Source organism: Aythya ferina (assembly GCF_964211825.1).
Source record: "Aythya ferina genome assembly, chromosome: 8".
NCBI lineage: Eukaryota > Metazoa > Chordata > Aves > Anseriformes > Anatidae > Aythya > Aythya ferina.
Genome location: NC_140304.1, coordinates 18,203,860 through 18,225,814, shown reverse-complemented (window position 1 = coordinate 18,225,814; position 21,955 = coordinate 18,203,860). Strand labels below are relative to the sequence as shown.

Sequence of the window (21,955 nt, the reverse complement as noted above, 5' to 3'; positions counted from 1 at the left end):
AATGATTCCCCATTCCAACTTCCTCTTTTGACACAAAGTCTGGCTCATTTTGCCACAATATTAGATGTTCTTAGCACTTATCTGTAGAGCCAGGGTACTGGTGTTAACATCTAAAGGATAGAAGGAGAAAGGATAACACAAGGACAGCATGAACATGAAGATGATCCTTCAAAAACATGCAGAACAGTCAGCAGGTCAAGAAGCTCTGGTGATTAAGCTCTTGCTAGAGGCTGGCAGATTTAATAGGTTCAGGGTTCAACAGCTCAACAGTAAGAGAATAATGGAAAACCTCTACATATGTTCCCAATATACAGGGAAACAGGGTTATTCTTTGTGCATGCATTTAAGTTAAGACAATAAATATCTGAATTATGAGGTAAGATTAGTATGTGAAATAAGACTCACCAAGTAGAGAATGTAGGAAGAAAAATTGAAGAAAAATTCATTTCTGGTCCCTTGAAGTGAGAAGTGGTGCAGGAAAACACAAGAGGCTACAGAAACAGTAGGAAGGCAGCTGGGGCTGCAGGCATGAGACGTAGTTATGCTGGAGGAGAATTTCTTTAGTCTGCCATTCTCTTCTACTACAGGCTAGTAATTGCCTGCTACAGGAGTGAGTTCCTTGCTCCACTGGATGACAAGCAAGTGCAGGAATGAAAGATTGGTGCTGGAAGAGGAAGTTTGTTTAGGAATATACTGGGCTAGCAGCAGGCAGATATCAAAAGAAGAGGTAGGTTAAAACTCAGAAACTCCCGGGCAGTCACAGTGAGATAGGAATTATGGAGAGAAGCTGAGAGAAATACTTGGTAAATATCAAACCAAGTGAATAATCCCTCTGGTGAGTGGTAGAGAAGCTCTGAGGTTGGCAAGGACATAGTTAAAATACTCTGCTAAAATAACGTGGTAATTCATCACTGCAGAAACCAAAATTCCTTGTTGGCAAATGTTGGAATAAGCGTGGGATACAGTCAATATATTAAAAGACCAGTGGATGGCAGCATATTTTTACTACCAAAATAGGGGGTTGTCATGCCATATGCTTTGGCTGCAGCCCATATGCTGACTAGAACACCACATGTCCCAAGAATTAATCCATGTTATGACTGATAAACTAGTACCAGCTGCAAAGATTTGTGCTTTTTGTGTCATTGTTTTTTGCTGAGACAGCAGTGACCACTGCTGTAGCTGTCCCACACTGAGTCATGTGGGAGATGAGCAGCGTGTTTTATAAGGATAGGAGTGAAAGGCAGAGATAAAAAAAAAAAAAAGATAAAAATGCATATAGCGTCATGATCAAGCTGTATGCACCTTCTGAAAGTTTATAAAAATATTTCATGGAACAAAAACTCAGAAGGTGAGGTCTAAAGAATCCCTCTTAGAAGCTCTGATATTTAGTGTGTTCTTAGTCTTAAAGTAATTGTTCTGGTTCTGCTATGAAGCTGATGATTTCTTCTCAAGTTAGGAATAAAAGTGGTAGACTGTAAAGAAAATAAATCTCTTGAGATAGAAAATTCAAAAGTGAAAAACTGAGTACCCATTCAAGGTATAGCATAACACCCATCCAGCCAAAAATTGGTGAGCCTGAAGTAGTTAAAGGAAATACTTGTTTGATAATTAAACTTCAGAAAAGCCACATTCTTGTTCGCCATGTTTATTCACTGTGAGAAAAATCTTGACAAGTCATAATAGATTTGACTTACTAACATACGTGCTATCTATATTCCTTGCTTACATAAATTTCAAATGAGAAAGAAAAATCTTTTAAAAGAACAGTTTATAAATTCATTTGATAGAATAAACTTGTGAAAGCTGCAAGCCTGGAAAAAGCTTTCCTTCTTTCTCATGTTTTCTGAAGCAAAACACTTAATGTAAAGCACACCTGAACATCTGACTTGCATACACCTCAGGGGTTTTCTATGTAGTCTTCACTAAAGTGTGCTTACTAAATGTTTCACTGTACCAGAGCATGAGTTCCTCCATCAGCTTCAAAACCTGTGAACTAGATAGTCATTGTAAACAATGCTTCTGTAAAAAGGGCATTTCAAATACAAAAAGAAGAGGGCAGTAGCAGTCAAGTTTCTTTGGGAGACATTACACTGCATTTGGTTCTGACATGTTTACAAAGAGCAGCACACAAAAAGCATGGTAACCATTTCAATTATTTGAAGCTCTTTAATTTTTTAGAGCATTTGTAAAAACAGGTCTAATTATATCAGTGATATTTGCATAATTAAGTTTGAAACAAATCCTTTCGTTGGTGATAAATGCACTAAGAACTGAAATATATTAAGACAAGCTATTCTGTTTGTCAACTTGTCAGATGTGTGCTGAAGCTTCCCCTTCTAATTATAAGTACAGCACAATAGATATTTTAAAATTAACATAGAAGCTGGAATGTTTTTTCAATTGTAGCTCACTTCATCTGAGATGATTACCATGAGAAGACATGAAAAGAGAACAGGAACAAAAGCAGTGATTTATAGACGTTCTAATTTTTCACTTAGAAACTCTTCCACGCTATCTGTATTCCACTTGAGGATGCTCAGTTCTTCTGCAATGTTCCCACTGTCGTCCAGCAGCTTTAGTACAGGGTCAGAACCACGCACGTACTGAAGAAAGAAATAAGCCAGTTACTTTGGGTTGGGAAATGTATTCTCCATTTTAAATCCCTCCCCAGTTTATTTAAATCAGTTTAAGACATCAAATCAAGAATAGAAAAAAAGTCTGAATGAGTGACACCATTAGTTTAAGAGCAGTAAATGTTTCCTTTAAGATCTGGAGTAGAGTTACTTGCCCTAAATGAAATGGGTAAAAAGCAGCTTTTTAACATTTAATGTTAAGGAGAGGATGGAGGAAAAGCAAGTCAAAAAGAGATGCATGTTTCTGTCAGAAATACCTACTTGTTCTCCTTGGCCCACCACACAAACTCACACGTGCAGTGAGATAATGCCATACACCTTGTGTTGAACGAAGGTATCATACTTCAACTGTTTTAAGTTACTAAATCTTGATTTTTGAATCAAGCAGCTAAATGATTCTTTAATAAATAGATTTTTTTTTTATCCACTTTAGAATTTTCTGGCCAATTTAACAGTGCAGAGTCTGCCTATAGGCTTAGCTAGTAACATAATACTTGTGAAAACTGAGCCCCCAAATACGTAATGCAAATAAAAGCTTTTAAGAGCACTGGAAGGATCTAGCCATTTAAGTTTATAGAAAACAGGAGTTCACTAGGAGTATTTTACTCTACCCTTTTACTGACCTAACCTTAGTTGGTTTCACTTAATGAAGCTAGCAGCTCCTCTAATTGTTTTTCTGAATTTCTTGTAAAATAAATACCAGACCCACTTGCACATTTTTTCCTGGTAGTGCTCCATACCAATTGTAGGCTAGGCTGCTTTGATGTTCAATACAGCTACAGTTTAAAATAAAAATGAAACATTCATACATGCAGAAGGAGAGAATGAATGCTTTTGAAAGAAATTGGAGGGCACACAGACATGAATACATGAGACAGACAGAGAAAATCTGTTTTAGATGTAATCTGCTGCTGAGAAGACAAATCACTTATTGCAGCCATGCATAAGTATGAAGCGACTCCAGATGGTGCCATTTGGTGAAGAGAGATGGGAGCACAAGGATGTGAGAATCGAGATGTGTATCTGTGAAGCATGCTGGAAGTTCATGTAGGATTTCAAGAGGAAGTTTTACACTAGATCCTCAAATCAAAAATTGCTTGAGCTTAAGGCAGTACAGCTTATGTGATGTTGCCTATGCACCAGTCATAAGAAACATCACTCAGCATACTCAGTTGTCTAAAGCTGGATGTTTGAAGACTAAAAAAATAATCTAAGATATACTGAGGAAGATCTGAGAGAAAGGAGAGAAAAAAATAAAAATCTCTGAATGTATGGAAATGGCAGCTCCATCAGAAGATGAGGGAAGAACAGAATGAGGAAAAAAGGTTACCGAAAGTATGGCAGAACAAATCAACTAAACGCAAGATATCAACAGTCAGGTCAGAACACAAGCATTCCTCACATTCTTTTAACATCTGTTTTTACTTAAGGGTTCCAATATACTTTTTCTTGGATTTAAACAACAAACAAACCTGAAAAAGCCCCATTGACAACAAATAATTGATACCATTTATTTAGCAATAAGCCAATTAGTGCTAGCAGCAGAAACTTGTAAAGATTTATACTGGCAAAACAAATATACATCCCCTCCTGAAGGATGATTTGATCAGCAAATAAGGAACAATCTACAAAAGGTCTGTTTCTACTACATTTAATTCTTCTTAGTATATATCCCTCCTCCCCACACCCTCAAAAACTAAAAAACTTAGGTTACTACTCACTTTGATTTGCAGTCCCCTGAAGAGTTTTGGCTTATCACTCCTGACAAAAGCTAGAGTTTGGAGAAAAGAAAGAGAATCAAAACTTTTCCACCTGCATGGAGTAAGTTTATATTCAAGCTAGTATTCCCTTAATTATTTCTTTTGGAATGAGGCTTTAGAAAGTAGTTTCTAACAGTAAAATTCTCAATATCCTCAAAAAACTAGTAATACTAATACTATACGTAAGGAAAACCCTAATTTGGCTAGTATTCCAAACTAGCTTCTTATTTGCTTGAGATTTCATTGAACATTAGTGCAAACATTAAAAAAAAAATCTATCTGCGTGTACAACTGACTAGTCTTCACAAGCCCAGCCTGTGTATACGCAGATGAGAGGGAAGCTGTTAGTGTTATCAAAATCTGGCTGAAGCTTTGTGAGGGAGGCTAAATATGAAACAAACACCATCAGCAGACTGCACACAAGTTGCAGCAGTGTGGGTGAAAGGGCACAGAGGAAACTGTGGGCAGAGGTGTTATTCTTGCACCCAAGAATGATTTTGTCTTAGAGATCTCCAAGATTGCATGTCAAAAAACAGCAGGAAATCAAGAATAGGAAATGAGAAGTTGGTAACTCCTCTGCTCTTAAAGCTGACTGCCTTTAGGGATTTCAAGAGGGACTCTATGGCCTGTCATGTAGCTACACAGAGAGAAGTTCAGGTTTGAACTATGCTGCTGATGGACAAACTCTTCGCTTGCAGGGCTTGTCAACAAACAGCAAGTGCTGATAGCAGCACAGTTCCCATATCCCTATGGCACAACACTGTCCTTGTGGTAACGTTAACTTTAAAAATAATATTCACAATATGACTTATTTCAGGGCAAAGTGTGAGCATACTCCTCTACTTCCAAACACTTTAGCCTAATGAATATCTCAGTTCTAAAAGTATTTCAAATTTTAGTCTTTATTTCTCCTTCTTACACTCCAGTTATGCTCCAGGCTGAATGTAGTATCTGTACTGACATCAAGTAGAGCCAGGATGCTCCCATGGTATCTCAGCAGCGTCTCCCCAAGCATGCACACTGTCAGTATGGATTGACTCTTGCAGAGGTGCTGGCTGCATGTTAAGTTGCTTTTTCAAGGTTAGGCAGCAATGAATCTCTCGTGAATTGCAGGGCATCCAGCTGGTGTGTGAAGATGACTGAAGTTCAGTCCTCAGGACTGAAGTTGCATGCTGCCTTGTGAAATGCAGTACTTTCCTCAATAATTGTAAAGATGTTCCCTGACACCTTTATACCTCTCTTTGTATTACTGAAGACAGTTACCTTAACATTTCCTCAGTATGTATATACAGTGACATTTATTTTCTTCCCTCTTCCCCTGTGCTCCTGGTATAGATCAAAACCATATACTCTGCCTGCTGCACCAACCACTACACGGCATCAACTTTTTTTTTTTTAAAGGTGCAATAAGCTCCTAGCTACAGTTGATGCCCAAAGGGGGAAAAAAATGCTTCTGTTCTTTCTGTAGAACTGTACTCTGTCATGTTGCATGCTGTACTCATGTAACAATTTCAAATAGCACTAAATAACCACTACTTGCTCATACACCAGAGTTCAGCTCTGATTTAAACTCACAGACTCATTTTCAACTTCAGTGTTTCTCACGTCCTTTTGAGTTGTTAGTTGTCTTGGCTGTCAGTAGTAAAATGCAAAAAAAAAAAAAAAAAAAAAAGCAAAGATGTTTCTCAAGTCCACAGCAGACTGAACTATTCCATGGGGATTTTTCCCCAGTTTTTTCAATTTAAATCTAAAGCTGACATCACTGTCTAGGACTTCATATGGAAAGGAGGTTTAAAGAAGCATTTAGTGTATTTAATTGCCCAACTTACAGAGAAATGACAAGATAACACCATAAAGTCGATAAAGTTTCAGAAGCAAATCTGGACTGTGAAACTCAATTATATTCAAGAATAGCCTTCAGGGGTTAACTCAGGTTACAGCACTTTAAGCTTTCAGCAGGCGTGAGGACTTGTTAATTGAGTGACAGATGAAAGCTCATTTGGACATGAGTGGTTACTCCCTGGCTGCAGTGTCAGAGAGAACAAGCTCGCATGAAATGTGAACAGAATTAGGGGGAAGCAGAAAGTATTCTGTAGTCTGTATTACATTTTGTCACTTTAAAAGCAGCTATTGCACACTCATATCAATGTCAAATGTCTAAATCTTCTGAAAGCTGAAGCACTACAGAACGTTTTTCCTGAAATTTTAGACAGCTAGAACAAAATCATTTTCTGTTAATGGTATATTTATTTCTAATGTTCATCACAGTGATTTTCTGCATTAGTCACTTGAATTTCTATGATGCAACAAAGAATAACACTCACTATATAAATAACTTAATTTCTATATTCTCAGTTTTGGAAGCTAAATTGAGAAACTAGTATCCTGATGTGCATTAAAAATACTGATTATCCTGTCAAATGCTTTTTTTCTCGTTCACAAAATCATGCTCTAGGTTGAATACACAGATGCTGAGTCAGAGGCAGCTACAGTGCACACTGTGTGACATGCAGCTGCTTGCTTACCCTGTGAAACAGTGCACATGTACCACCTCTAGCACTGCCCCAACAGTTTCCCCCCTCTATCCTGACATTAACATTATTGCTTCCTACGAGCCTGTGTCTAAGGGCTACTTACACACCTTTACACCAGCATTTAATAGTTTGATGTTTAATACTAAAATCCTAGCTATCTTCCAATTTTCCTCTCCCTGTAGCAGCTTTACAAATAACATGCTGCAGAGAAAAAAGTATTTAATACATGGGTGAGTAGGAAAGGCATTTTGCACTGATTTCTGTAAGATGAACTCTGAGCTTGGTGCCATGACACTACGTTTTGGTGAATTAAACACCAGACTAGAAGTCAAAGCTGTTCTACTGCCTGCTTTGCAACTGTCCTGTCACATAATGTTAAGAAAATCACTTTACCTTGTGCTGTTATAAAACATATGCAGTACCAAAGCACACGCCTTCTGTTTGAAGGCAACCCTGAGGTGAGCCTGCAGAGCATACATGATTGCCATCCAATCAACTACAACTAAAAGGTCACATTTCAGAGCACAAGACAGCCTATGAAGTTCTCCAAGGCTATCTAGTGCATGCACAAAAGGAAGAAAAGGATCAGATAAGTATCAACACTTCAAAGCCTACCCAGTACCACACTTTTTGCAAAGACAGGTACTACCTACCATTGAACTGTGCTTGTAAAGACCTAAGGTCTGCCTGTGAATACACTACAACAGAAAAAACACCGCTATTATTATAACATCCCCTTGTTTTGAGAAAGTCTGTGAAAACTAGTCTGTTGGAATTAAGACCTAGAATCCTAAATGGAGATTACTGAAAAACTGAAGTATTGCTCATGCCCAAACTGCAAATCTATGTATATGCCTGCACACACCTGTGCTGCTGTCTCTGAGATAGGATGTACTGCAAGAAAACTTCCTGACCCCAAAGGGACACAACTCCACATCTCACCATACTAAGCTAAAGGTCTGTGCATTAGATAAATAAGTCCTAAAATTTATGAAAAAAGTTGACTATCTACTTCTAAGGACATGATCCAGATTACCAAGGATGACATACGGAATAATTCACATTATTTAGTTTCCTGCTTTAGGAGAAAAGATCTGCTTGATCTGTAATTGGAAAAATCCAAAATGTTATTGGAGAAAAAATTAAAAACTCATCTGTTAATACTGGAATGAGAGTCAATATGCATTAGCAGTAAGATCTCACACTAGTCTTCAAACAACTATGCACACAGCCGAGCACTTTTAACCCTGTCTATCTCCACACACATCAGAATAAACGTAATGGCCTCAAATCAGAAAGACCTGGGGGAGATTTAAAAAACTTACTGTCCCTATCACATCAGTTTCAGATTTTAGTGCTAGGAAAGCACAAGTCATAACTAGCCAAATCTTCAGCATCGTGTCAACAATAAATAAGAAAAATGTTACAAGTCTTTTAATGATGCATTTTCATGTTTCACATATTGAAATATTCCTACTAGGAAGCACATGAGTTATTTTTCAAAAGACTAATATTTTAATCAAACCATGCTACTGCATGGTACTTTGTGCAACTTCACAGTATTTTAAAGTTCAAAACTAAAAAAGTAAATGTGTTACAGGGAGTAACTGAAGCAAGCTACTACTAACACATGAGATATGTAACATACAAGAGTAGCAATGCTAGAGGCACTTCTAAATCTGAAGTATTGATTTAGTTTGTATGTTTGTAATCATCTGTTTTACAAAAGATTATGAGATTATGATAAAAATGCAGGTCTCCTACCACAACATTCTACATTTCTTAGCAAGAGTTTAACTAACTTTTTTTACAAAATGCAAGACTTAAGATGACTGGACCTTTCTGAAGTTCTTTGACCAATATTTAAGAATTAGAGAGAAAAATAACCCAGAAATAAGTGGCCTTATGTGAAAGTACAGCCCCATAACACATTGCATGTCATTTGCTAAAAGAATCCCCTCACACTTGGGGAACTTGAGCAGTACAACAGAGTGCTTGCTGCATCTCTGAAGTGAGAGGATCTAATGTGGTGGCGTACTGCATGGTCTTTGGATGAAGGTCTTTGTTACATCTACTGGGAGCACATTCATTGTCTAACTAAGGGAGTCATACAGTGAGAGGTGAGAATTACTCTCCTGATGAACAAAGACCATGCCAAGATGTGAAAGAAATGGTCAATGAAAGAAAACCACCCAGCCTAATACAGTTTTTGTTAAACATTCTGGAAAGAACTAGACATTGTCATCTCTTATCTCATTGTGAACAGAACAGCGCTGCCACTGAAAAGTCAACTTAAAATAAATACTCTAGGTCAATCACTGGCCCACCTAATTGTGTGTTCTATTGCAGGGCCTCATCTTTATGCATGTCATTCAAAAACTGTTACATTTTCTGTGTTAGCTGGTATAAGATATTGCTTCATCTATGAATCTTGCCACTTTTATTTTCAGTGCTCTACTTTGATGGATTGATAAATACTTAAGAGCTCGTTTATAAAGAACAATTTGAAAACATATAGTATAGGAATTAATTTTACAGTACAACATTTATAATGCAGCAATTTCTTTTTAAGGGAAACACAACAGGAAAAATGTTTCAATACAGAAACATTTCAGTAGGACACGATGTTGGCTGGAGTCAGACTATCACATTTACCTTTTCGTTCCAACCTATAGCTCAAAGAGCACTGTTACAAATTCACATCCATAACAACAGTTGGGAATGTCTTTAAGTTTGCTACATTCAAATGGACATGGAGATAACGTGGTTACCTGTACTAACACACTTAGTTTCCCTACACACCCTTCAGTAGTACAAACCATTTAACTTGATCTTGTTTTGGTGTTTTAAAGAGTGGGAAACAAAAAGTATCTTTCCTCTAGCCTTGTGGTCAAGTAACAGAACTGTGTGTAGGTAGAGGCGGTAGAAGGAGAATCTAAAGCAGCATAACTTAGATTAATTGCAACCTGGTTTAAAATTCTTTTATTTCTTGTTCATCAATCAGCCTTCAAATGGGGTGATATTAGTACTGGCCATGATAGATGGGGATGCGCTTTTTGTGCATTTTTATTTCTAAAGCTAGATCAGTCTTTTTTTCTTTATGTCCAACTGATATTAAGTACAGTATTCGGAACTTCATTACTGAAAAAAGCACTGCTGTCACCTAAGCTCTTTCCCCATTTATAACAAAATTCCAGGTTGAAATTTATCATAGAGGTTTTTCCTGCAGCTTCCTCCCCCCCCACACTGATGGTATTGATTTTCCTTCTACACTGCTGTATTCTATTCACTTTAGTTGATTATCATTATCCACTGACAAAACAATTATACCGCAGGATCTGTGAAAAGAAAGTAGTTCCATAAGCACGCTATATAATTTCATCTATCAATTACTGGAGACCAGTTTCATGAGTCTCAGGTCAATGCAACTTTCCTGATGTAATATATGAAATTTATGACTACTCGTAGAAGCACTTAAAAGCGCATTTTGTCATTTGGCTGTGACAGTATTTCATATTTTAAAGAACAGTATTGGCTTTACTTACCCTGGACTTGAGGGAACCTTCCCAATTTTCATCCACATACTTCTAGGACAGCTCCTGCATAAAGCTGTAAGAATATATAAAAGCTATTAGTAACATTAAAAATACAAATTATTAGTTTATTTATTTATCAATTTGAGGATCAATATCAAATATTTAATCTATTTGTCTTTGAGGAAAGCATAAGGCTTGACTAAACTTGATGCTTCTCTTGGATGGCAATCACTAGAGTCAGCTATGCAAGGTATTCAAAATCAATGTGATTAAAACCAAATATGAGTTAATTTCAATTCTTTAAAATGTAGTATCTAAATTAAAAAAAAATATGTATTAATCTTGTGTATTGCTACATTTTTAAACTTTTTTTTTCTGCATCATGCAATTCATTCTATAGCTTGCTGCATCTTAAATATAAATTAGTAACAGATTTTTCCTGCTACTAAAAGAGAACTTCATTCTGTAAAGCTAGGCATTTAATAGGAATGGTTGTAAATTCTTAATACAAATGGTTGTCAATTCTGTTTTCCAAATCACATGTGAAGCCCCTACTGCTTGTAGGGGAGCTAACAGTTAAAAGCTTAATTTTTTATTTATTTTTTTTTGCTTCAATTCATTTCATTCCGTATACAATTAAGACCTCTGCTCTTATTTTAGATGGTGCTTTTATAACAAATGTGCAAGTTCAGACATGGAAAAACACAACTGTTCTGAAATGAAGTAAAATTCATATTTGATTTAAAATATGAACTGTGGATACATGGAATCGAAAATAAGCTTTCACTATGAAATGTAATGAGCACCTTTCTGAAAAAGGAGTGACAAATCATAAAAGCAAAGCAGACAACTGAAATCTCGAAGTAAGACAATTTTATTAAAACTTCATCATCCATCTGTGCAGGCACTATGGATGGTCAGGAGTACATCTGCATTTCAGAATGCGCATCTTCTGAATTTAGGTTCAACTCATTATTTGTCTAAATACACATGATTAGAACATGAAATACTCCAATCATTTCCAAGGAAATTATGACTTCTTGCCTGACCTGAACAGATCACTAATCATTACTTCTACAGGAAATGGAACTAAAAATACTACGTTGCATTATCTGTTTAGCACAGTATCCCAGGACCTCAACTACATTCATATTTTTCAACTAAATGTTAGATTTAAGATAAAATATTTGACTGTTAGAACCTAGTACTGCTATGAAACAACACTTGAGAGATTAAAAATACCATTTCTGAAGCTTATTTTTCACCCCAAAATAAAGATTTTCATCTTAAAAAAGAACTGATTAGAATCTCAGATACCAACCTGCATAATTAACTCCCTCTGGACTTAAACCATGAAAGTCTGAAGATGGAGGAGTTACAAAGATGGAGAAAATGTTGAACAGTGAGATTCTGAATTTCTCTTAGCCTGTCTCCATTCATTATTCTTTTAAAAACATTTATATCAGCAATCTTAGATTCAAATATTAGTTTGTATGCTCACTAAGGCCCTGAACAATGATACTGGTTCTGTGTACTGACAGTTACTTTATGCTAATTCTTGATAGAAAAATGCAATAGACATAAAAGATAAGACATGCTGTTAACTAGTTATTTTCTATATGTGTACAAAAAAATAAGTACACCAAATGGTAATAGAGCATTTTTGACTTCTCATTACTGCAAATAATTCTTCCAGTTTATTTCTTCCTTTTAAACAGGGATTTCTATGGAAGCAAGATCACTGCAGGAATCTAAGATGTATAGGACATACTGTAATTGCAAAATACTCCCATTTTGTAACTCCTATCCAATAACTGATAGAAATAAAGTTTAGCAAAGAAAGCAGCTCAAGCAGTGATGCCTGCATTTTGAGCTTATAACTCTGCCGTAATTGAAGCCCAACTGTGCTGCTACTAAAAAGTTCAGATTCATGCTGGCACAAACAGCTGCTCTCTAGATGGCTAGACAAGAAAGTAAAATAAATTGACTTTATTTGTAACTCTAAACAAAGGTGTCTTTTGCACAAAATGCAGGTTTATTTGCATCACTTAGAAAGCCCACAACAAAAAGGATACTTGTTCACATCTCCTACTGCTAGTACCCCATCATGGCCAGAGCAGATGTCCACCAAACTCCCTTGCAAAGGCATTTCCTGTGCTCAAGCATTCCCAAGAATGACATGTATCACTCAGCGCAGAGGCACACAAGTATGACGAGTCAGTTCATTACACAATGCTTAACTTGTAAGTTGGTTCATTTTAAAATAATGCTTCACTTGTTTTAGCGTTCATGAAAGTGAGTTTAGTACTGCAAGCAATGAAAGAAAGACTCTCTAAACGATTACTGGTGTCCATTTTGGTGTCTCAAATAAGTACTGTTATGATTTCCATGCTGACTCATGTCTGTATCTATAAAAATCTTTGCTTTTTTTAAAGCATTCTAACAGGATGCTTTCGAAGGCTACTGTGACAAAGACTGAATTTTTCCCTCATCTTCTACAAAGCTATAACTTGAGTTAAATTTCATTCAAAAGCTTTTTTGTAAGCACATGAGTAGCTTGTAATAGTTCAAACTGATGTAATAAGGATGGCTCTTCACTACTGAGAGGGGGGAAAACACAAAAACACACCATCATGCCCAATAGAGTGGTAATTATAAGATAATAAAACACCACTTATGTAACAACAGTGTTAGGTAAAAATATTTTGTAAAAATAGTTGTTCCATTAACATTAGTGGTCCAACTAAAATAGGTGTTCAATTAACAACAAGGAACCTTGACTTAGGTGAAAGAAAGTAACATTTCTCCTGGTATTTAGAAGGGAATTGAAGCTATTTCTACAAGACAAAGTTCCAGCAATGGTTCATTTATCAATAGGTACTGTACCATAACCACAATTACTCAGACTGAAAATTCCAAAAAAGAAAAATTACGTTCCTGCTATGCAGCTGCCATAGAACTGTTGGTGTTTACAACCAAGTAAATCAAATCAAATAGAACTGAAAAAATTGTACTTAACAGAAACTGCTCCTTGATCATCATAATATGGTGTTACAGTGTAAGTAACAACAAAGTCTTGTAAAATACCTTAAGTTATTCCCTATATTTTCCATACCAGTTTCTTCCAGTTACTGACTGAGCCTGACCCTGCAGAGGTTATGAAGTGTCACTCAACTTGAATTTGTACTGCTGCTTATGATCAGCTAAAAAATTCTAGTACTGTCATGTCTTAAACATGCAATGAAATGGGTTGTTAAGATAATGCCAGACACTGGTAAAGAGCTGTCTTACGGTACCTAGATTCATTCTGGTATCTGCATATTTTCGTCTCCCAATATCAAGGGGTTTACAAACTAATTAAGCTTAGAGAACAATCAGTGAAAAAAAAAAAAAGAAAAGCATGTGACTACTGCCAGAACTCTGGAATTTTTACTCTCTTAGGTTCAAGACAGTCTTCCACTAAATATTTACCAACAATTAATCTCTTTCCGAATGCAAAAAAAAAATTGCTCTTATGAAATTAACAGATATTTTCATTTCATATTACTATATAAGCAGATCTGCCAAAGACACCTACCTCCCTTGCCCCATATCAACTCATGCTATTTTTGACTTTCCTTTAGAGTCAATAAAACTTGGGATAATTGCTGTTATTCCTATTGGCCACGGTTGCTTGGTACATACAAGACAGTATTGTTATAAAATAGGGCATGTGATTTTAGAATGCATGCAAGTTAATTTTTATTTTATTCTCCAGAAGAAGCGAAACAATAAATTAATAGTTAGTGTTTGTGACCTCATTTCTCAGGAGAGCAAACAGGAGAGACTTTGGTGCAAGTTTCTTTTGGTCTTTCCTAAACTCTCGTAACTACCAGTTCAATTGTACTTCTTTTTGTTTTTACTAGAAAATTCAATTAGTTAAGATAAAGAAATATACACCAACATGTGAAGTATTTAAACTTCTGTGAGGGAGGGAACTCAAGATATTTGTATGGACAGTTAGTTTTCAAAATTATTCTAGTCTTCCCCTTCTCTCAAGACAGAAAATTGACAAGAATCTGTGGGTTAAGAGAACAGCAGCCAGCAAATCTCACTGCCAGGAGCATTATCAATTAATGTTCTGTAATGCAGAAATCCATTAAAGTCATTGCTACACAAAGATCATTTTGAAATGATGTCATAGGTAAATTTAGCTACAGAGACTCCTCTCATTCACAACTTATTATCATATGAATGAAATGTCTAACTAAATAACAGCTTGTAAACAAAGAATCAAATAGTCAAAAAAGTGTTACATATGACTTACTGCTATTCCTGTGACTAGGGGTATATAGTACAGCATCTGTGTCTGTATGTGTGTGTGTGTATATATATATATATACACTATATATAAAGTATATATAGTATAGGCATATTCCTCTGAACACATCTGTTCTTCTGAAGCAGAATCTAAATTCTTGTTTATTTGTAGGAAAATAAATTTTTCAGCTTTGGTGCTAAACAAGCTCCTCTATGCAGTATTGTGTAAACATTTCTGTACTTTTCAGCCAACAACCCAGAAGCCCACAAACAACTTCTCTTCCGACCAGATCATGATTGTTAACTTTGCTCTCTGAAATGGTCTTGTGCAAGGTCAGGTAAACAAGAGATCTGAAACAAAGGTGTGAGAGAGAAAGTGCAGAAGTTGAGCAATGAGCAGTTAAATAAATTTAGACCTCTGCAGAACTACAGTGGAGGCACAAAGGCAAAGTGGAATAGAGAATAAGGGTGCCAGAAGAAGGGCTCCTACATACACGTGCCTACTTGAACCTAGTAAATAGGTCACATTAAAAAGTAGACAGAGAACAGTTTTTAAGCTCCAACTTTGAAATATGCTGTTTAACTTCACTACATAACTATCTACTTGCTTCTATAAGTAAAATCCCTAAATCACTCTTCTACTGTTGAGAATCTCTGCTTTTATTAGAACAGAAAGCATCTTAGGAGAGCTGCAAATAAAACAACGAGAACAGAAATCAACAACTATTTACTTGACTTTGTGCATTTAATTTATTTGGAAACTGCACTTTTTGAAGTTGTTTCAACAAATGTGGAGTTAATCATTTTATCTAGATGTGTACCCAGATGAAGCAGGTCAGACTTAATTAGCTAAACTTATACCATTCCTCAGCACAGGTGCACATTAACAATTGTAACCCACATTTAGCAAATTAACCTTTATTGTTTCCCTCACATCACCTTTTTCACTGCTGAGTCTATTTATAGAGAGCTCTCCCAGCTGTAAGGCTTTCCTGCTACAGATAGATGGATGACTTGAATCTTAGTTTGTCTGAAGAAATGAACCTTCCATGAAAGTGACCCAAACACAAGAAGGTAAGTTTCTCTTGGGCAGAATAATTCATTTTACATTTCAGAAATATCTGAGTTATGTATATTGTTATATCTAGTAGAAGTTGGGCAAAAAATAATATTAAGAAGTATGTGTGTACTTCAAAAGGTATGCGCAAGGACTACTGTATCAACGTGTACCTTGTTTTACAGTGGAATCACACGCTAGAAATAGTAACGTGCACCTGAAGTAAGTTTTCTGTCTATGCCGTACATTTTAATGTCTGAAACTTCCTGTCCAACTTTTGCTTACAGCTGATGTAACCCTGCAAACTGCACAGCATTATGCTATTAGAAATACTTAACAATAGAAATTTAAAATGCTAAGTTCAAGGTGTTAGTATGCAAAATATATTTCAAAGCTCTTGTTTACAAATATTAATGATTTTTAAGGTTTGTTGCAATCCTGCACAATGCAGCTATGACATTTAATGGATTGCAGATTTCATCCCAGTATTAATTCTTAAAATCCATTTGGATTTTAACACATTCTTGAGATAAATCTAAGATAACAGTTTACAATTAATGGAATATGCTTATAGCTACATTTGAAATGATCACACAGCACAAGCGAAGCTGCAGATGGAGTGCAGCTATTTTCAGCTACTGTAAAATATGGACAATCTCTCCTGCTACTACAATTTCACGCACAGTTAGCTTCACCTCCATTTCATCCTTCTGTGTTTTACACACCAGCAGCACTCTGCATCTGACAGACTGAGGCTTAAAACTTGCAGCTGTCTAAAGCAATACTGTTTAAGCTAGCTTCTGAATTAGTCTGCAGCTGAATACAAAATCTCTAGAAGAGGAGAAAATAACCAAAAGAATTTTTCCATTTTACCTACAGTAAAGTTATGAAGCAATTAAAATATTTCATTGGACAGATGGCAGCGGAATTTAAGACGTAGTGGGAGACAGGGGTGCCTTGCAGGTATTTTCAGCACTGATAATTCTCAGAATACTGGACCAGTAACAAGATGAGGATTAATAAATATCTGTCAAGAATATAAAAGAACTGAACCCCACAAACATACCTCATACAGGGTTGCCCTGATGCTACTCAGCACGAGGTATTTTGGGACTGTGCACAGGTACTTCACAGGTCATTTTTGAAAAGCAGTGATGCTGCATAAAGATTCTCAGATACACATGCTATTCCCCCTTACCTTTAATTTTAAATTCTCACTTAAAACACAGGTGCAAGTCATGCAATGAAGTAGTACTTTTTTTTTTTTTTTTTTTTTTTTTTTTTTACATTTCTAACCTTTGCTACATACTTTTAAGGAGAACTAACTGTGTACCCCAAAGTCTGTCCTGGAACTATCTAATAGCATGCACGTCTGTCTTTAACACAGATAATCAGCATGCTGCTACATGATGGTAATAAGTATCTGCTCACATAATGAACAAGCTAGGTGATGTACTGTAATCGTGGTTCAGAAAAAAGGTTCATCTGTTTTGAGGATATTTGAGCATGTACTCACAGCACTAACAAAATCCAGAGCACCACAGCTCTGGAGCCCTGCAATATACAAGGCTGCTAATCAGCCAGTCAGATATCTTACATCTAGATGCAGCTTTTTAGTGTAAGATTAAAAAATTTCTTCAAGCAGAAAGGTAAGGAAAAACACTTAAGATTTTTAACATCTGTTCGCTCTTAACTATCAAATTTTCAGTAGAATAAAGATTTAAGAGTAAAATCTTAAGCCCAGATGCAGACACCTACAGGAAGCAGCAGTATGTTAAACCACAAGTCAATCCAAAATGTGATGATTCTGTATATAATCTGTTTAGATATTAATATTCATGCTCAAAACTCCCAATACTAATTTTCTACTGGCTAGTCTTCACAGGAATTTACTCTGTACAAGTTTCAAAAATGCAGTAAATATGAACCATAGATTTTCAAACAGTGGCTGTGCATGAATGTAATCTTACAAAGAATTCCACACTCTGAAGCAGTGTTCAAAAGAACGTTAGAAAAGATGCTGTGTTTTAGCACTCGACAATAATGATAGAAAAATCCAATATTTCAATACAGCAGGAAATTACTCATGTTTGCAACAAAGCACAAGCAAAAAATATGAAACTGAGTAACCCAACACAGCTTAGAAAAAGCAAACTTAGATTATACCATCTCTAGGCTCCTGTGAATACACAACAGATTCCAGCTCACTGCGAAGGAATATCTCAAACAACCTTGAGATTTCTTCCAGCCCTAAGGTTTTTCTTCTACTACATTTGGCATGACTGAAATGGAAAAAGTTTTAGGACTGCAAATATTTTTAATTTAAGCCCTGATCATAAACAAGCACTTGATTAGTCTTACACAAAAGTGTGATTATCCACAAAAAGTGTGAAATCTAGGTCTGATTCCGGATAATCAGAAAAATATCTATCAATTTAAATTCTGTTCTTTCTTTGATCCAGCTTGGATTTTAATGCAATAATGTTTCCAATACAAAGTAAGTCACATATTTGAATGAATTACTAATAAATTAAGACAGATTTCTGTCCTCAGAACTTATGTTGACAGTAATGCAATACACCTCCTCTACTTTATTTCCCCAACAAATGACAACACAAATTATCCTGATCCACAGGTTCTTGTGATGTATTTTACATACACTGACAGAACTGTTATACAACTGTTTACATAAGCTGTAGGCACATTACCTGAACAAATAAAAGCACCTGCTTCTCGTGTGAGGACAGGAAGCCTTGCTGCTGCCACCACAACTGTTACTCACTGCAGCACACAACCACAGGGCAGTTGCAGACTATTTCCTATTTTTACATTCCTTTTAGTACGTTTCATTAAAATTTTATTTGCAGAGTTTTCAGCTTTTGTATGTGTGCATGCATAGATACATACATACGTATTTATAAGAACAGAAGCATTCTCCAGAAATTAAACTTGTCTCAGATCTCAAAAGACTTGCTTCTTGGTATTTAATGCATCTAAACACAGTAATAAGTGATTTTGTTAAAAACTCATAGGCACAGATTTATTTTTTAGTAATATGTCGAATTTAACTGACAGCAAAAGCCTGCTAGATTAATTCCATTTTGTCGGTTATTTAACTATCTCCTAGTCATTACAAATAATTTCACCATCTCTTCTCCCCCGAGATCTCTACAGTCCTGCTGACTGTTCTATGCATTCTAGAGCACCCTTAAATTAAAGCGTATCTAAAAGCATGCATTCTTTTCACGAGTTCTGTAAAAATTCATTCTTGTTCAACACCTTAGGTAAGATAACTATTTACATACCCCAGTTAAAATAGAGGTCTTGCTTTAGCCTTTCTGATTGAAGTACAGCACAGACTCTTGAGCATTCATCCCAATCTTTCTGTTCTAACAGTGTAGGAGCTCAGCAGTCTTGTTTCTGTCACGTTCCTGCCCGTGCAGGAGTTCACCTGACGGCCGCAGCAGCCTCTTGTGCCTGGGGACTGAACAGTCCTGACCATCACACTGCATATGGGTCAGAGACCAACCAATAACTGTGATCAGCTGTTCCAGTCTCCTTCTCCTCTATTTTTGCCCTCTTCAAATCCCATACATCTTTCAATTCAAAGCAGCTGGACGCAGCTACCAGTAGTCACTTTGCAATAGAAAAAGGCTGTCAAGAGAACCAAAGGTTCCTCTGCTCAGACCGGGACATTCCTGTAGGGCAGTAGGGCAAGTCTGCAAATCTAGACCATACATATATTGCATTTTCCTCTTCAGATTATAATCCAGATTCTCGCATATTTAGAGGTAAAAAATAATAATTTCTGCATTAAATTATTCTATAAAGGATTTAGTCTAGAACCCACCTTTCTGGTTTCCAGCTGAGCTTCTTCTTGGCAGCACTGCCTGCAGAATGGATCCAGCTGATTCAGATTGAACTGCCCGAGAAGGTTGCAAGAACTGCAGAGCAAGTTACTGGAGAAACCCAGTTCTCTGCAAGCTTCTGATGACAACTGTGCTCCATATACATATACCTGCAAATCAATACAACGTTATATTTTAGTATTAAATTAATTGTTTTAAAGAGGAAGCTTTTAAGTTCTTTAACAAGTAGAAAGAACAATTAATCTCTGGTGACCATTTTATGACACTACCTCATGGTCTGCTCATAAGTGCAAACCACCACCTTATTTTGAGAAATGGTCTTAAAACTAATAGTGACCTCTAGACATCACTCACAATGTGTATGTTCCAAAGTATCAGACCTGCTGCTTTCACGTGTACTTCTACAACTCCAGTGTCTTTCCATTGCTAGCTCCAAAGAAAGGGCAACAGAAAAAAACGGGGAATCAGCTGAAATCCACATGGGTACGCTTCTCTAATATGTGTTTTGGAAAACAATCTCAGTTGATTTCCTATCACTGAAAACACACTCAGAAAGTAATTATAACAGCCAAGCTTGGGAAAAGCTCAAGCAGGGAGTGAGGAAGTGGACCAAAGAACTCAACAACGCACACAAGTAGGGTTTTAATTTCATTTGTGCATTGTTACAGGAAAATCAATTACACGTTTTCTGTGTAGGACACCAGTTCTGTTTTTAGTGAGCAGCCAAAACACCTTTACCAACTATCCCAGCACTTCAGTAATATATTTGGTTTTTGCTTTCACATTCTTATTTCCCTACCCAGGGAAATATCACAGCCTTGCTTAAAGCCTTTCCTTCCAGCTGCACACTGGGAAGAGAAAAAGGGAGGGAAGGAACTGAGAGAGATGAGCTTCCCAGGCACTTCTGTCTGGGTGAATGATTTTGGGCAAAAAAACAACGGATCAAACTCCAGCAAAAGGATCTGCAGGCATCTCTGTGTTCAGAGGAGTAAGAGGACATCAACAAACAGGGGTGGATGATAATAGAGCAAGAGTCAAAAGAATTACGCTGGCCCAATAGAAAATTATAGAAGAAAACTTAAATTCCCTCATTCAGCAAATTGGACTTCACATTCACCCATAATGTAACATACATACAACGTGCCAAAGCTAAGGTAGAGAGAAAAAGCACTTTCCTCCCTCAAGCTGCCATCCCAGGGCCAAATAAAGGATGTGGCACTGATGTGACAACAAATTTTAAACATTAGGAATTGATGGAAAATATACAGGTACTGCATTACTGTTTCTGTATTTGCTAAAAAAAAAAAAAAAAAAAAAAAAAAAAAAAGAGGAAAGAAATAAAGCACGTATGGAAATGCATAAAATATAGAAAAAGACCTTGAAATTATTATTTTATTCTGACAGGCAAAAAGCACTTTTTCCCACAGAACGCTGACAAATTCCTTTGCGCACATAACAGGAGGAAAGCAACAACGGGACCCAGCTGTACTGCACGAGAAGGAAGCAGCTGGGTGTCCCCGCTATTCTTCTTTATATTTTAGCACCCCAATTCCCGCACTGCGTTACAGCAACACCGCTAACTGTAACGGAAGCCTCTCGGGGCCAGAGAACAACCGCCACAAACTGCCCCGAGCTCTGCGAGCCCAACCCGCCAACGGGCCGCGCCCCGTCTCCCACCCCGGGGGCCGAGGCGGGGAGCGCCCTGAGGGCCCCTGGAGCACCGAAGCGGCGGAAGCCCCGAGGCGGAGCGGCCCCAGCCCCGCTCACCGCCTGCAGCCCCAGCAGCAGCCCGAGCCAGCCGCGTTCCGCCGCCGCCGCCGCCATCTTGGGCCCCGCCCGCTCCTGCCAGCGTCGCCGGGGGCCCGCCGGAGGACCCCAGCCGGTGCGGGTGCCCGGATAGTTGCCTGATAGGGGAAAGGAGGAGGGGGCTACCTTCACACCGCTGGCACAGCGGGGAGGAGCGGCTCAGCCGGGGCTTTGCGCTGTCCCGGCCAGCTCGCTGTGCTCAGAGCCGCGCTCCCCGCGGGGTACACGAGGCGATCTTCCCCTCCTCAGACCGGCACTATGCGGGCAGCCCTAGAGCCGGGTCTTTTCTCCTTCCGGAACGCTGCAGCCGACCGGTGCACAGGCCCCTGGCAGCGGTGATTGACAGCGGTCCGTCCAATAGCATTGTTCGTTCCCGGAGCACTGCTGTACCCCCGCCCAATGCGCACCGAGCAGGAGGGCGGGACCCCACGAGACCCCTCCCAACCGCGAAGCCCCGC

General features: G+C 37.6%; 1 protein-coding gene and 1 long non-coding RNA gene across 2 annotated transcripts in view; one reads left to right on the top strand and one right to left on the bottom strand.

Annotated features, from left to right (window-relative positions):
- The window catches only part of LOC311440539, a 29,263-nt gene extending 8,405 nt beyond the window's left edge, over nt 1-20,858 (top strand). Inside the window, exons 2-3 of the long non-coding RNA XR_014695459.1 lie at nt 15,732-15,839; nt 19,219-20,858. This is a non-coding gene — a long non-coding RNA (uncharacterized lncRNA). The remainder of the gene's footprint in view (nt 1-15,731; nt 15,840-19,218) is intronic.
- On the bottom strand, nt 1,633-21,613 carry SELENOF (selenoprotein F). The gene is made up of 5 exons (XM_084527572.1): nt 21,459-21,613; nt 19,673-19,840; nt 10,476-10,539; nt 4,358-4,407; nt 1,633-2,606 (listed from the first exon to the last, which is right to left on the bottom strand). The coding sequence occupies exons 1-5, from the start codon at nt 21,513-21,515 to the stop codon at nt 2,475-2,477; spliced, it is 471 nt and encodes a 156-aa protein (XP_084383698.1). The 5' UTR covers nt 21,516-21,613; the 3' UTR covers nt 1,633-2,474.
- Nucleotides 21,614-21,955: the final 342 nt, after the last annotated feature.